Source organism: Trifolium pratense, linkage group LG4, assembly GCF_020283565.1.
Source record: "Trifolium pratense cultivar HEN17-A07 linkage group LG4, ARS_RC_1.1, whole genome shotgun sequence".
Lineage (NCBI taxonomy): Eukaryota > Viridiplantae > Streptophyta > Magnoliopsida > Fabales > Fabaceae > Trifolium > Trifolium pratense.
Window position 1 is genome coordinate 14,351,906 of NC_060062.1, and position 16,314 is coordinate 14,368,219.

The following is a 16,314-nucleotide window of genomic DNA, read 5'->3' on the forward strand; positions in this document are numbered from 1 at the left end:
TTGGAAGGGCAAGATTTCACATCTTCATACAAAATGTCTATCCCACTTTCTGAAAAAAATAAATATTGTTGAGTAAAAGATTTGTTTGCATGAAATCTCATTTAAATAAAGGTGAGGGAAGGAACTCTATGATTTCATCAAATAAGAAAAAGTGATTTTCACAATTGATATTTGAAATAATGTTAAATGATTTAATTTAATGGAATAATATAATTAGACTTCTAACTTTCTATAAAAAAAAAAAGGAAAATGTTAAACAGTGCCCTATTTAAGGAAGCAAATATAGTAATATGACATTGAACTTTGTGCAGTCAACGCCTCGAAAGTCTAAAAAGTATTATTTTCAATTTAAAAATTTACTTTTTTTGTTTCCTTAACTAGTAGTGCCCCGGGGGCACCGGTTAGCTTAACCCAAAAAAAAAATCTGTTTTTTTTTTCTTTTTCACAAATTTTATTATTCCAGACAAACTAAAGTTAGACTTCTAATAAGCCACTAGGTTTAGTCTAGTGGTGAGGGGTTTGAGTAGTACTTTATAGGTATTGGGTTCAATCCTCAGCTCATTGGGAACAAAAAAAAAAAGTTAAACATCTAATGATCACCGGGATTTGTTGAAAACCATGAATAATTTCATGGAGAAATATAACTTGAATATACCGCAAAATAAGACCGATGAACATTGATTAGAAATCATAAAATGTGCCAATATAGTTGGGAAGTCTTCTGTTTTCTTTGATATCATTCATTATACTCTTCGTTCACAGAGAAAAAAAACCGATAAACACCATTACAATTGACATGTTATTTAAGAATTTAGTTTTATAATTTCAAAGTACGAAGTTCACATCTTTTCATAGACCATAATCAAATGAGAAGTAATGTCGCTTAAAATTAATAAAAACAATTGTTTGAAGAATAAAGCGTTAATTTGGTCCCTAAACTATCATCATCTCTTCAAAATAGTCCATAAACTATTATTAATATATAAATTTAGTCCTTGTTAAAAAAAAGTTACAAATTTAGTCCCTCAATTCATTTAAAAACATGAGAGAAAATGATAATGCTAATTCAAGGACCAAATTGATAGATTATCAATAGTTTAGGACCATTTGATATATTTGTATAGTTTGGAGACCAAATTGAAGAGAGATTGATAGTTGCACATCTTGTGCATATTAGTGCCCTTAATAAAATTTCTTTTGCTGTCCAAATTTTTTTTTGAAGGTTTATACTATAATAAAGTAACAAGAAAAAGAAACTAATAAGGGTTAACTGTGTATTTTAGCTACCGAGTACCGCATAACCGTTGGCTAAAATCGATTTTTTGTTTTTGTTTGTACACATTTTTTTATGAAATTAGCATGCATTAGAAGAAAATAAAATAAAAAAGCATGAACACCATAGGATATGGAGAAAAAGATCAAGAAACATACTCTTCTTTTTAGTTGAACACAATTTCAACCATACTTTTTTCAATGGAGATAAGAGGTATTCCGTCCACCCCCATTTGATAAAATAAACGTGGCTCATGTAGTTGTCAATTACTAGAGAAAATTACATAGAAGAGGGTAAGAAAGAAATATAGAAAATCCTTTTATATATATTGTTTTCTTAAGGGTGAAGATTTTTACAAGGTGAATTTTCATGTAGAATAAAAAAAATATAATCTATTTATTGCTCAATTAAAGCTTGAAATCTTTTTTTATTTATATTTATACATTAACTATATCATTATCTATACTTTTTTAAAATTAATTTATTACTATTCACAATTTTTTTTGTTTTAGTGCGATTGTTTCCTCTCCTTGCAAAAATATATGGGAAAATATTTACATGTAATAAAATTAAAGATTTTAGTTTTTTAATGAATATAGAAATTAAAGATACTAGCTTGAATAAAAATAATCTTTTTTCTTACTCAATTAAAGTAAAAAAATTCATTTCAATTTTAGAATTTAAATTTTTACCTACCTAATCCTAAAGATATTTGATTATGAGTGCAAAAAAGGAGATTGAATTTTTATTTTTTTTTATCAATGCCCCCCCATCTCTTATATGTATGTTAACATGTAATTATATATTCACAAGTTTTAACTAATGTCGTCAGAACCGGACCGGTCATCGAACCGATAAGCTTATCGGTTCAAGGTTCAACTGGTCGGACCGGGTTTAATCGAGTCGAACCATTTTTGATTAAATATATATTTTATAATATATAAATCAATATTTAATAAAAATTTACATAATATTCATAGTTTTAGACTTTTTTTTTACGAACATAGTTTTATACTATTAAAATCATATTAATTTGAATTTCACATTATACTTACTAGTAATATATAATATTAATTTCACATTATTAAAATTTTATACTTTTTAATATGTTGTTTGGTATTTTTAATATTTATCTAGAACTAGAGTAAATAAAAAGTCACTATGGGCTTGTTTTATAAGCCAAATCCTTAGTAAACCCTAAATTTTAGTATTTATATGTCTCTCAAATCTTGATGAGATAAACAGCCGTCTTTTTTTTTTGTGTGTTATCATTTCCAACATCAACTCTTCTTCTCCCACCTTTCTATTTCTTATTTTTTATTTGTCTTTGTAGTTTGTATTTGTTAAAGGAACAAGAGATCTTGTTATTCTATCAATCTTCATCTAGCATCAATATTCCACTCAAACCAACATTCACAACTTTTTTTTTTTTACAAAGATTCACAACCTGTTTTTAAGTTCAACAAAATATGTACTTCTAATCTATATCTCATAAAATGAATCAATTTATAATATGGAAGATCTATGTGCAGAGTCTCTTTTTTAACGCACAAAAGTGTTTCTGGCATTGAATCAATTTCCATCCACAACTCATGTTTGAAAAAATAAAATAGCAATTTGCAAAGATCACATCTAATTGTAGAGATTAAAACCTTCATCAATTATGTTTGTTGTTTCTTATTATGTGTGTTTCAATTTTAAAAAAAATAAATCTGAAACACTGTTTTTGACCAGATAAAAAAAGTAAAAAAAAAATAAAAAAATACAGGCCGCTGAACCACCCAAACCGGCCGGTTCACCGGTTCAATTGCTCACTGGTTGTTAAGACTAACTGGACTGGATTCAGGTCCGGTTCCCGGTTCGACCGGCCGGTCCGATTTTGATAACCTTGGTTTTAACTATACTCATTCACACATTTTAATAATGTTACACATGCATAAATTAATATAATAATATTTTAAAAAGACAACGTAAAATTATAGTACATATACATGGGAGAGAGTAAATAATAATTTGTTTCCTAAATATATATATATATGAGATGTTGTCAATATAATGTATTAAAATTATAAAAACATTATTCTTCAAAAAAAAATTATAAAAACATTTGTAGAATTTTAGTTTATTCAATAAACACTTATTTAAATGTGCTTAAAATATACGGTTGAAAGATTGTTAAAAGTAAAATTTTTCATTAGATTTGACGCAAATTAGGATTTGAGGTTCATAAATTTTATTTTTTGGTGAGAAAATTTAAACAAACATGACCAAAATCGTCTGATGCAATTACGATGCGGTCGTACACGTGAATTAAAATCACGCCGCAATCGATTGCAGAGGTTATCGCATCAGCAATACTGCGACTGTAATTACGGATACCGTAACTTAAAACCTTGCCTTGGACAAACATGTATTCAGTTGTAATTTTAAATTTAATTTATTATTTATTAATTTTACACGATACACTTTGAATGTGAATATTCTATCATATAAATTGACCAAAACAACAATAATATCTAATGTCTTATATTTTGGATTTTGCTTTTGCAGTAAGGACTCTTCTGAGAATCTTTCCAGAAGCTGTCTTAGGAACACTTTTAATGAATGTTACTTTTCTCAATCTTTTGAATGGTGCAACCTGTAAAATTAACGTGTATAATTAAAATAAGTAAAGATTGACAAAATGTGTTTATTTTATGAGGGATTTGGATTTGCTGCTAGTACATGTGAAGATAGTTAAAAAGCTTGTTATTTAGCTTTTTCTCACCTGGTTTGCAATAAACTTCTTCACTATCAAGTGAAGTAGTGAACTATTGGGTGACCGAACAACATAAGCAATTGGAATCTCTCCAGCCTCATATCATCAGGAAATCTATAGAAAGGAAGTAGCTCCAACATGAATTATCGATATAATTTTTTGTCATGTAGTCTAGTGATTAGAAATTAACCACTTGATGTAAATAAGATGAAAATCTCTGATTCGAACTCTAGTTTCTAAATATATAATGAGACTTGGATTCTGTGGCAGTCAACAAATTTTTAACCGTACGATCAAAAGTGAACGAACCTATCTTAAAACAAGGTCCGCCCAATCTTAATCGAACGGTCTTGATGTCCCGACGGCAGCCGACTGCACGAAGCAGTGACTGCATTTAATCCAAATCGTATGTAATGTGATGTTCTTACCAACTTAGTTATGCTAACGGAAATTGAATTACCAATATTTAGTAACATATTTATTTATTTACCGCAAAATTGGTCAACAAAGTTGATTTATCCGGGCTAACAAATGTTGGGTCAATAAATTTTGAACTAAATACATCAACTTTTGATGTAATTTTTTTTTTTATATTTAAGGCCGGACATAGTATCATGCATGTAGTACTTACGGGACGACAACTGCATCTAGTATTTCAGGGTGAGAAACAAGAAGACCTTCAAAAGGACGCACCGAAGTAGCAGAAGGACGCACCAACACAGTCACAGACAGGGGTACTATCAGTAATTTGAGAAATCTCATTGCTTGTTTACCAAGTATATATGGGGGCTAAAGTCAAAAACTATGTTCAATGATATAATTTTTAAGTCGCACCAAACCTATATATGGCACATTGAATATATAGGTGCAATATGCAAATGCAATGATAAAGAAAACTTTTAATAATTATGAGGTTTTTATAGCCGGCTAAGTCTAGAGGCTACATTTTATGCAACAATTTGGTGGAAAACTCGGTGCGTTTACCCATCTCTCTTATATTTAGGATGCAAGTAAGTATCACTTAAAAAATATCAAAATCTAGGATACATAGAATGGAGGATTAACTTGCCTGACAAACGGTAACATGAGGTAAACGCCGCGCACATTCCTCCATCAAATTAAATCCTTCCCAAGAGGAGCAGCACCAGACCCAATACCTTTCAACGACGAAAGATCATATTTACTAACCACACTTTGTTTCGCCAAAGCAAGTACGTACCATTGGAGGCACCACCCACAAATTTGTCACTCTATGCTTCTCAATTGCCTTCAAAAATCCCTCCATCTCAAATCTCCCCATTGACACAACCGTGCTCCCTCGTCTTAGTTGCCCGTATGTCACAATCGCCAATCCAAATACATGAAACATCGGTAAAACACATAGGAATACGCCGTTTATAACTCCCCTTCTAAATCATCGTCCATGCATGCCAACCATCAATGGCGCCGAGATAAAGTTCCCGTGCGTGAGAATTACGCCTTTGCTAACGCCGGTAGTTCCTGATGAGTAGAGAAGTGCTGCCGTATCGCTTTGTTTCACATTTGATTCTGGTAACTCTGTTATTGGCCCTGTTATTAGAGATAAGTTTGTTAATAGTTGGTTTAAAGTTAGTTATGTTGTTAGTTATCATGTTTGTTGTTATCTTCTTCTTTTTCCATCAACTTATTTGTATAAATTATATTATATTCATCCCATCATCAATTGATCAAATTATTAAGAATATTTTTCATTTTTATTTTTAGGCTTAACTACACATTTGGTCCCTTACGTTTATTTTAGGTTTCAATTTGGTCCCTTACGTTTAAAAAGTATTAATTTGGTCCCTTACGTTTATTTTAGGTTTCAAGTTAGTCCTTTCCATTAGTTTTGTCACTAACACCGTTTGAACAATACACGTGTCAGTGTGTCAAAGTGCCACGTGTCAGTCCACGTATGCAAATTGACTGCCACATGTGACAAAATTGACGGAAAGGACTAACTTGAAACCTAAAATAAACGTAAGGGACCAAATTGATACTTTTTAAACGTAAGGGACCAAATTGAAACCTAAAATAAACGTAAGGGACCAAATGTATAGTTAGGCCTAGGGGTGATCGCGGTGCGGTTTGGTTCGGTTTTGAGCATAAAAGTCATCCTAACCGCGAGATAAAAATGCATGCGGTTCGGTTTGGTTCGGTTGATTTTTAAAAAGTCATCCAAACCAAACCAAACCAAACCAATGCGGTTTGGATCGGTTCGGTTGGTGCGGTTTAAAACATAACGATTGTACCGAACAATTTTAAGCATAAAAAAAAAATAAAAAATTGAAGTTCCAAAATAACATTGTAGTACCAACAAAAATTATTTATCCAAAATAACATTATAATAACTTACAATTTTAAATATATAAAAAAATTGAATTTTCAAAATAACATCATGGTACCGATAAAATTTGTTTATTTAAAATAACATTACAACACCAAAATAAAATTTCAGTACAAAAAATAAAAACAACTTGAAGTTCGATTAATTTGGTCGACTGACTTGGTAATTGGGCATGTATATTGGAATATAAATATATTTTCTTTTACGATATTGGAATATAAATATATAATAGTAACTTAATGCGGTTTTTGCGGTTATCCGCGGTTTTTGCGGTTTGCGGTTTTGCGGTTTGCGGTTCAGTAAGAAAGCCATCCAAATACATCCAAACCAAATGCGGTTTTTGCGATTTTCGGTTTGGTTTGGTTCGATTTACGGTTTTACTTTTGGATTGGTTCGGATACGATCACCCCTAGTTAGGCCTTATTTTTATATTTTTCTCTCATCTATGAGTTTTATAAATTATAAAAGTAGTGTAATACACTAATACCTGCTGCCTCCATCACTGCAGGTAGGTCGAAAATGAAACCCTTCACTTTATTCCATAATTCCGGCTGGGACGGTGATAACCATCTTAGGATTAGAGTCATTGATTTGTCTGGAGAGTTCCGCGATGGTGTAAACGGGATTTGCAGTGGTGACGCCAGTGACATATGAGGTATTGGATGTTGCAAGGTTTTAAATTGCGGTCCGCATCCACAATTGCGGCCGCAGTATTGCCGATGCGGTAGCTCCGCAACCGCATCGCACCGCAATTGCGGTGTGATCTAAATTCACGTGTACGACCGCATCATAACCGCATAAGACGTTTTCAGCGATGTTCGTTCAATTTTTCTCACAAAAAAATAAAATTTATGAACTTCAAATCTTAATTTGTGTCAAATCTAAGGAAAAATCTTACTTTTAATGATTTCTCAACAATATATTTTAAGAACATTCAAATCAGTGTTTATGGAATAAACTAAGATCATGCAATGATTGATAGGGGTGTGCATGGTTTGGAAACCACACCACACCTAATTGATGGTTTTGGTTCTAAACCAAAACCATTTCAATAACAAACCGGTTATTTTTTAAAACTAATTTGGATTTGGTTATTAACCGGATCGAACCAATTTATAACCGGTTTGTAATAAAATTTAAGTTATTCACATGATCCAATTTTAAATAGGTTTTTTACTTAAACTAATTTTTTTTATTAGTTGATTAAAAAAATAGATTTATTAATTATTTTAAAAACATAATTTTTCATTAATTTTATGATTGAATTGGTTTATAATCAACCCACAAAATATTTTTTTTAAACTCAAATTATTTTTTACTTAGCCGAAAACTTATTTTTTATATTGTTTTAAAAATATTTTTTATTATTTAAAAAAAGAGTAATTTTTAAAATTAAAAAATCTGATTTTTAAATACAAAAAAAACTAATAAATAGGAAAAAAATTAAAATACTAAATTTTTGAAAAACTAAAAACATTAAAAACTGATTTTTTAATTATTTTAAAAAAAAACTGAATTTTTTAATTATTTTTAAAAATTAAAAACATTAAAAACTGATTTTTTTAATTATTTTTAAAATAATTATTAAAAATCTGATTTTTAAAATAAAATAATATTAAAATAGTATGGGTGGTTGGTGGTGGCCGGCCGCCGGAGCACCACCACCGGCCGCCGGAGCACCACCACCGGCCGCCGGAGCACCACCACCGGCCGTCGTGAAAGTTGCCGGAGGTCCACCGGAAACCGCTGTCCGCCGCCGGAGCGCCGCCGCACCGGCCGCCGGTGGTCCGGCGTTGACCACCGGTCCTCCACCCCTCTTTTAATTAATTATTTTATTATATAATAAAGAATTTTAAAAAATTGAAGATTGGGCCTGAATTAGCTATTGGGCCTAAATTTTCAAACCAATTCCAAACCAAATTACAAAATGTGGTTATGGTTTATAATTGGTGTTTTTTTATTGGAGTGGTGTGGTTTTTTTTTAAATGGATTTTGCAAACTAAAATTGGATATGGATTGGTTAGTAATTTGGTTAAGGATAACCAAATTTTTTGCACACCCCTAATGATTGATAAATAGTGTAGTTACATAATAGTTTCATTATATATAGCTTCTGAAATTTCAAAATGATTTCACGTCGCAACAGCCGCATTTCGCGCTTTAGCATCCGCAATAAACTCATTCGCAACAACCACTACCGAATCCGTAACCGCAATTTAAAACCTTCGGATGTTGTTCGGGGAAAGGATGAGGACAACGTCATTTTTGTTTATGCCGAGGTTTAGGAAACCATGTGCGAGCTTAGCGACTTGTGTTTTGACTTGTATTTCAATTTTCATATGAAATGGTAAATGAGTGGGTTTTTTGTTGTTATTTTGACAGTTCGATCATAAATCAACGATTAAAATTATTTTATTATGTGAAATAGAGTGTAAAAAGATATATAGAGTAATATGCTAAATGTGATAAGTCGGTGATGTAATAAGAAAAAAGATATAGATGTTATAATAAATTGGAAAATCAACAAAATCATCATGAATGACATTGGTCACTATTAATGTTGAAATATCTATAGTAGTGTAAAATATCAATGTAAAATGTCAACTTGCTATAGTAAATCTAAGTTATTTTATTCATAGTTTTAGTAGTATAAATACCACCCTTGGATCATGTAAATGATACACTTTTGAGAAAAACAAGTAATCTCATAAAACTTCTCCATTCTCTCTATTCTCTTCATTAGTATAATATATATTTATAGTATTATAACTACATTAGTATTTTATATCATTATATTAGTCCTTTAAGAATACTTAAATATTAGATTTTCTCAACACGTTATCAGCACGATCGTTTCTATCGGAAGTGATTTACCACCACTAGGTATATATCATCTATCCTTATTACTTTAATCTTATGATAATTATAATTATTATTCGCCCCGTTATAGAGAACTGACAATTTGTCAAGTGATTTATAACTAGAGTGACTATTATTATTATTATTATTATTATTATTATTATTATTATTATTATTATTATTATTATTATTATTATTATTATTATTATTATTATCATTACTACTTTACCCACTTATTATAGAAAACTCACAACTTGTCAAGAACTTTATAATAAGTGTGAATATTATTTAAGTTTTGTGTGGAGGTCTAAAATCCCCATAATATCACAAAAGATAATTTTTGATTAATAATATTAATTTCCATGGAGGTATTCAAAATCCCATCTATATTACTAACTTTCATACTTAATGGAGGATTAAAACCCCATATGTATGACTAACTTTTATACTTAATGGAGGTATTCAAAACCTCATCTATATTACTAACTTTCATACTTAGTGGAGGATTAAAACCCCATATGTATGACTAACTTTTTGGAGGTGTCCAAAAACCCCATCTATAATGCTAATCTTCATATTAAATGGAAGACTAAAATCCACATCTATAATATTGCTAACTTTAATTCTTAATGGAAGACTAAAATCTCAGTCAATAATATTATTTCACGAAAGACTTATAATTAAGATTTTGAAATTTGATACTATTTAAAGTTATTATCATATAACTTTACATGTTGTTCTCTCCATTTGTGCATCTTAAGAGCTAGATAATTTTTAACACACTTTGAATATTTTTACTCATTCCCAACGGTAACAAACAATAAAATTTAACACTTTTCTCATATCCCCTAACGGCCACATAACGATCACATAACGGCCATGAACATTAAAAGCTTACATTTTTCCACTATCTCCCAACGGCCACAAACCCAACGGTAACGTAACGGACACTTCATAAAATTCACCCTATAAATACTTCACCTTCACTCATAAGTTTTCATACCATTTTCAAACTTTTACTCACATCTCCAAAAATGTTTAAATTTTTTCTTATGCTTATCACTCTACTTGTCTTTATGTTTTTCATCTTATGGATCACCAAATATGAAGAATTAGGAGAACCTTTTATAATAGTAACAATATTTGTTGTTTTACCATTACTAGTATTAGCCTGGTTTATTAGCTGATAGAATCATGGTTTTTGTAATCATAGCTATTGAATAAAATAATTTATTTCTTTTGTCATAGTTTATACATTAAAAAGAAAAATTGATTGTGTTCTTTTGTATTTTAGATATAAACATGTCAAACGTTAAGCATCATTTCAAAATTCTAAACATAACCAGAGATAATTACATAACATGGAACAACAACTTAACTGAGTACCTTGCATGTGAGGGGCTCGATAAAATTCTAGAAGGAGATAATGCAGGGGTGCAAACAGCTGACTCACAGGAATTAGCAATGAAAAAATCGAAAGTAAATCGGATAATTAAACACCACCTTGATGATGGATTACAAACAGAATATTCAAATGCCAAGGATCCCAAAATACTATGGGACAAACTTAAGGCAAGATTTGGACATCAGAGGAAAGTCCTGTTACCTTCATTAATGGATCAGTGGAACAAATTAAGGTTCCAAGATTATAAAAGTGTTGTTGCATATAACTCTGCCATGCACCAAATTATTGCACAATTAGAATTTTGCGGTGTGGCTATAACTGAAGAACAGAAATTGGAAAAAACATTTTCAACTTTCCATGCATCCCAAGTATTGTTGCAACAACAATATAGAATGAGGGGATTTACTGAGTACTCTGATTTGGTCGCAGCTCTTTTGGTGGCAGAACAAAACAATGAGCTCTTGATAAAAAACCACCAGACACGTCCCACAGGAACAATAGCATACCCCGAAATAAATGCAACAACATTTAATCGTGGGCGTGGTGGCCATAATCGTCATAAAGGACGAGGGGGTAAAGCTCATTTTGATGGTCGAGGCAGAAATCACGGTCGAAACCATTTTCGTGGTAGAGGTCGTGGACGATGATATGTGAATAATTATAGGCCTCCTAAATATGACCAAAATAATAAGAATCATCAAGGTAAAGGTAAATATATCCAAGAAGGTCCCTCAAGGAACCGTGATGATATCTGTTTTAGATGGGGAAAGAATGGACATTGGTCTAAGACGTGTAGGACACCAGAACACCTGTGTAAAAAATACAGGGCATCTATTGAAGAAAAGGGAAAGGAAGTAAATTTTAATGAAGTTGAACCCAATAATGATACTACCTACCTTGAGGCTGCTGATTTTGTTGAAGAAGAAAATGAAATGAATATGAATTAAGTAACTAATTAAATATGTATTTGAATAATGTGTGGTGCGCTTGTATTACTTAATAATATGTGTGACTTGTGTGGTGTGCTTGAATTACTTAATAATATGTATGACTTATGTGGTGTGCATTGTGTAATATTTGGTTATTGAATAATAATGTTGAATGTATTATATTGATTTATTGTTTTCCTATCTTTAATCTTGATTTTATTTTAAGAAGGTCAGACATGGAACATGTCAAAGACATTTGCATCCCGGACAGTGGAACTACCCACACGATCCTCAAAAGTAAGAAATATTTCAATGATTTAAATTCTACTAAAGGTGTGATAAATACTATCTCAGGACCTGCTGATTTAATAGAAGGGACAGGTAATGCTATGTTCATGTTACCAAATGGAACAAAATTTGTCATTAATGATGCTTTATATTCTCCTAAATCAAAGAGAAATTTGTTGAGTTTTAATGACATATATCGTCAAGGGTTTGACACTGAAACTGTAACTGAAGGCAATATGAAATATATTAATATTACTACTAATGTTTCTGGAAAGAAGAAAACCTTAGAAAAGCTACCAAAATTGCCTTCGGGATTACATTATACATATATACATAAAATTGAATGTAATTTGGTAGTAAAAGAAGACCCCAAAACTATGATCTTATGGCATGACCGTTTAGGTCACCCTGGTTCAACAATGATGCGAAAAATAATTGAAAGTACTCATGGTCATCCTTTGAAAGGTTTAAAGTTTACAAAAGAGGATAAACCATGTGAAGCCTGTTCTCTTGGAAAACTAATAACAAAACATTCACCAGGCAAAATTCATACAGAATCACCTGCATTTCTTGAAAGGATTCAAAGTGATATATGTGGACCTATCCATCCACCGTCTGGACCATTCAGATATTTTATGGTATTAATTGATGCATCTAGTAGATGGTCGTATGTTTGTTTATTGTCAAGTCGTGATATGACATTTGCAAAATTTCTTGCACAAATAATTAAATTAAGAGCACAATTTCCTGATTATACTATAAAGAAAATTAGACTTGACAATGCTGGTAAATTTACATCAGAATCATTCAATAATTATTGCATGTCAGTTGGAATAACTGTTGAACACCCTGTTCCTCATGTGCATACACAAAATGGCTTAGCTGAGTCGTTAATAAAACGTCTTCAATATATAGCTAGACCCTTAATAATGAGAACTAAGCTACCAGTTACTGTTTGGGGTCATGCAATTTTACATGCTGCAGCACTCATCCGTCTAAGGCCGAGTGCTGATCATAAACACACCCCTTATCAGCTTGCAATTGGTAAGGAACCAAATATTTCCCATTTAAAATTTTTTGGTTGTGCAGTATATGTCCCAATAGCTCCACCACAAAGAACAAAAATGGGACCTCAAAGGAGATTGAGAATATATGTAGGGTATGAATCACCGTCTATTATTAGATACCTTGAACCTTTAATAGGTGATGTTTTTCAAGCAAGATTTGCTGATTGTCATTTTGATGAAACAAAATTTCCAACACTAGGGGGAGAAAATAAACACATAGAAAATGAAATAACATGGTATGTACCGTCTTTATTACATTTGGACCCATATAATAAATCATGGGAAAAAAATATAAAGAAAATAATACACTTACAAGATTTAGCAAACCAACTGCCAGATTCATTTACTGATTTGAAAAGAGTGACAAAGTCACATGTACCAGCTATAAATGTCCCAGCTAGAATTGATATTTCAAAAACAAATGATGTAGCAAGTACATCCAAGGCACGCTTGAAGCGTGGCCGACCTATGGGATCCAAAGACAAAAATCCCCGAAAAAGAAAAGAAACAGAAAAGGTGAATATGATTGAAAGTGATCCTGAAAAGACACTAGATAACAACAAATCCATGATTGAAAATTGTGCTCTCGAAGAAGCACAAAATGATGACAATGAGATCATTAATAATGAAGCTGATAACAAGAATGATCTCGAGATTTCAATGAATTATGTTAATACAGGAAATCTGTGGAGCCGAAAAGGTATGAACATTGATGAAATTTTTTCGTTCTCCATTGCATGTGAAATCATAAATGAAAATGATGATCCTGAACCCAAAACTGTGAATGAATGTCAAAATAGACATGATTGGAAAAATTGGAAAGATGCGATAAATACTGAGTTAAACTCTCTTAAAAATCGAAAAGTATTTGGACCCATTGTGGATATACCTGAAGGTGTGAAACCTGTTGGGTATAAGTGGGTCTTTGTAAGAAAACGAAATGAGAAAAATGAGATTGTAAGATACAAGGCTCGTCTTGTTGCACAAGGTTTTTCCCAAAGACCAGGAATTGATTATGAGGTAACATATTCTCCTGTTATGGATGCCATTACTTTTCGTTATTTAATTGGTTTATCAGTGTTTAACAAATTGGACAAGTATCTCATGGATGTTGTTACTGCTTACTTGTATGGATCACTTGATAGTGACATATATATGAAAATCCCGGAAGGATTTAAGATGCCTGAAAACTCAAAACCCAGAGAGACGTATGCAATAAAGTTGCAGAGGTCATTATACGGGTTAAAGCAGTCAGGACACATGTGGTATAATAGACTAAGTGAATATTTATTTAAAGATGGCTATGTAAATAATCCTATTTGCCCTTGTGTTTTTATAAGAAAAACAATATCTGGTTTTGTAATAATCGCTGTCTATGTTGATGATTTAAATATCATTGGTACCAATAAAGAAATTAAAGAAGCAAGAGATTACTTAAAGAAAGAATTTGAAATGAAAGATTTGGGGAAAACCAAATTCTGCCTTGGTTTGCAAATTGAATATACTAAAAATGGTATATTGGTACATCAATCAAACTATACAGAAAGGGTATTGAAAAGATTCAACATGGACAAAGCCAACCCTTTGAGTACCCCAATGATGGGCAGAACATTAAATGTTGAAAATGATCCGTTTAGACCTAAGGAAGAAAATGAAACAGATCTTGGCTCTGAAGTACCATACCTCAGTGCCATTGGGGCACTCATGTACCTTGCCAACTGTACAAGTCCTGATATAGCCTTTGCAGTGAATTTACTAGCAAGATTCAGTTCATGTCCTACAAAGAGACATTGGAAAGGAATAAAACATATTTTTCGATATCTCCGAGGTACTTCTGATCTTGGTTTGTTTTATTCTAACAATACAAAACCAGTTTTACTTGGTTATGCAGATGCAGGATATTTGTCAGATCCACATAATGCTAAATCACAGACTGGATATGTGTTTACATATGGTGACACCGCAATATCATGGAGATCTCAAAAGCAAACACTTGTAGCAACTTCTTCAAATCATGCTGAAGTAATTGCCCTCCATGAAGCTAGCAAAGAATGTAGATGGTTGAGATCAGTAACTCAACATATCCAAGGAACGTCTGGTTTACCAACTGATAAGAATCCAACAATTTTGTATGAAGACAATGCTGCATGTGTTACCCAGATGAAAGAAGGTTACATCAAAAGTGATAGAACCAAACACATCCCTCCAAAATTCTTCTCATTCACGCAAGAGCTAGAAAGAAACAAAGAGGTTGATATTCAATACATTCGTTCGAGTGAAAATGTGGCCAATCTCTTCACAAAGGCACTTTCTACATCAGTCTTCAAGAAACACGTACGAAGTATTGGAATGCGTCACCTTCGAGACCTTTGAAGAAGAATTACCTATGCTTGGTTAAGGGGGAGCATAATGTTGTACTCTTTTTCCCTTATTGAGGTTTTTATCCCAATGGGTTTTTCCTAATAAGGTTTTTTTAACGAGGCAACATATGTTCCCATCACAATCTCCTCAACCAAGCTTCAATAAAGCACCATGATAGATATTTCAAAGGGGGAGTGTTATAATAAATTGGAAAATCAACAAAATCATCATGAATGACATTGGTCACTATTAATGTTGAAATATCTATAGTAGTGTAAAATATCAATGTAAAATGTCAACTTGCTATAGTAAATCTAAGTTATTTTATTCATAGTTTTAGTAGTATAAATACCACCCTTGGATCATGTAAATGATACACTTTTGAGAAAAACAAGTAATCTCATAAAACTTCTCCATTCTCTCCATTCTCTTCATTAGTATAATATATATTTATAGTATTATAACTACATTAGTATTTTATATCATTATATTAGTCCTTTAAGAATATTTAAATATTTGATTTTCTCAACAATAGAGAAAATAATTTAGGTGTATCAATGATTGTTGAAAAAGTGAGGAGTTCTTATGTATCATTCTTGCAAAAAAATTATATTATGATTGCGACATACAATGTAGAACTATGGTGTATTACTATCTTGACAAGAGAGTTCAACGAGAACAAGACTTGGTAAACAGTGTAGTATTTGGAATAAGGACAAAAAATTAATGAGAATTTTTTTTGTCATCTAGTCATTTTCTCGCACATCCTATTAAATTATCAAAATACTTTTATCCATTACTTAAGTAGCGGACTGAAATTTAAAATGTTGAAAATTTTAATGTTAGAAGGGTGATTTTTCCTCAAAATTCTCAGTTTTATAACGTCTGCTACTTAAGTATCGGACAAACTCTACTATTTTTGGCCCAGCTTTTTTTAGAGCTTATGCAAACATCTTATGCAATTTTTATACATTATTATAAGTTTGTCAAGGTAACTTATGATAAAAAA

General features: G+C 31.6%; 1 protein-coding gene and 1 pseudogene across 1 annotated transcript; one reads left to right on the forward strand and one right to left on the reverse strand.

Annotated features, from left to right (window-relative positions):
• Nucleotides 1-3,797: 3,797 nt before the first annotated feature.
• On the reverse strand, nucleotides 3,798-5,604 carry LOC123922152 (annotated as a pseudogene).
• A 5,115-nt stretch (nucleotides 5,605-10,719) lies between these two features.
• Nucleotides 10,720-11,307, forward strand: LOC123922153. Its single transcript, XM_045974898.1, has one exon. It carries the CDS (start codon nucleotides 10,720-10,722, stop codon nucleotides 11,305-11,307), a length of 588 nt encoding a protein of 195 aa, XP_045830854.1.
• The last annotated feature ends 5,007 nt before the right edge of the window (nucleotides 11,308-16,314 follow it).

What these genes read in the sequence shown, in the direction of transcription:
- LOC123922153 (XM_045974898.1), top strand. Translation starts at nt 10,720, where the DNA reads ATGAAAAAATCGAAAGTAAATCGGATAATTAAACACCACCTTGATGAT.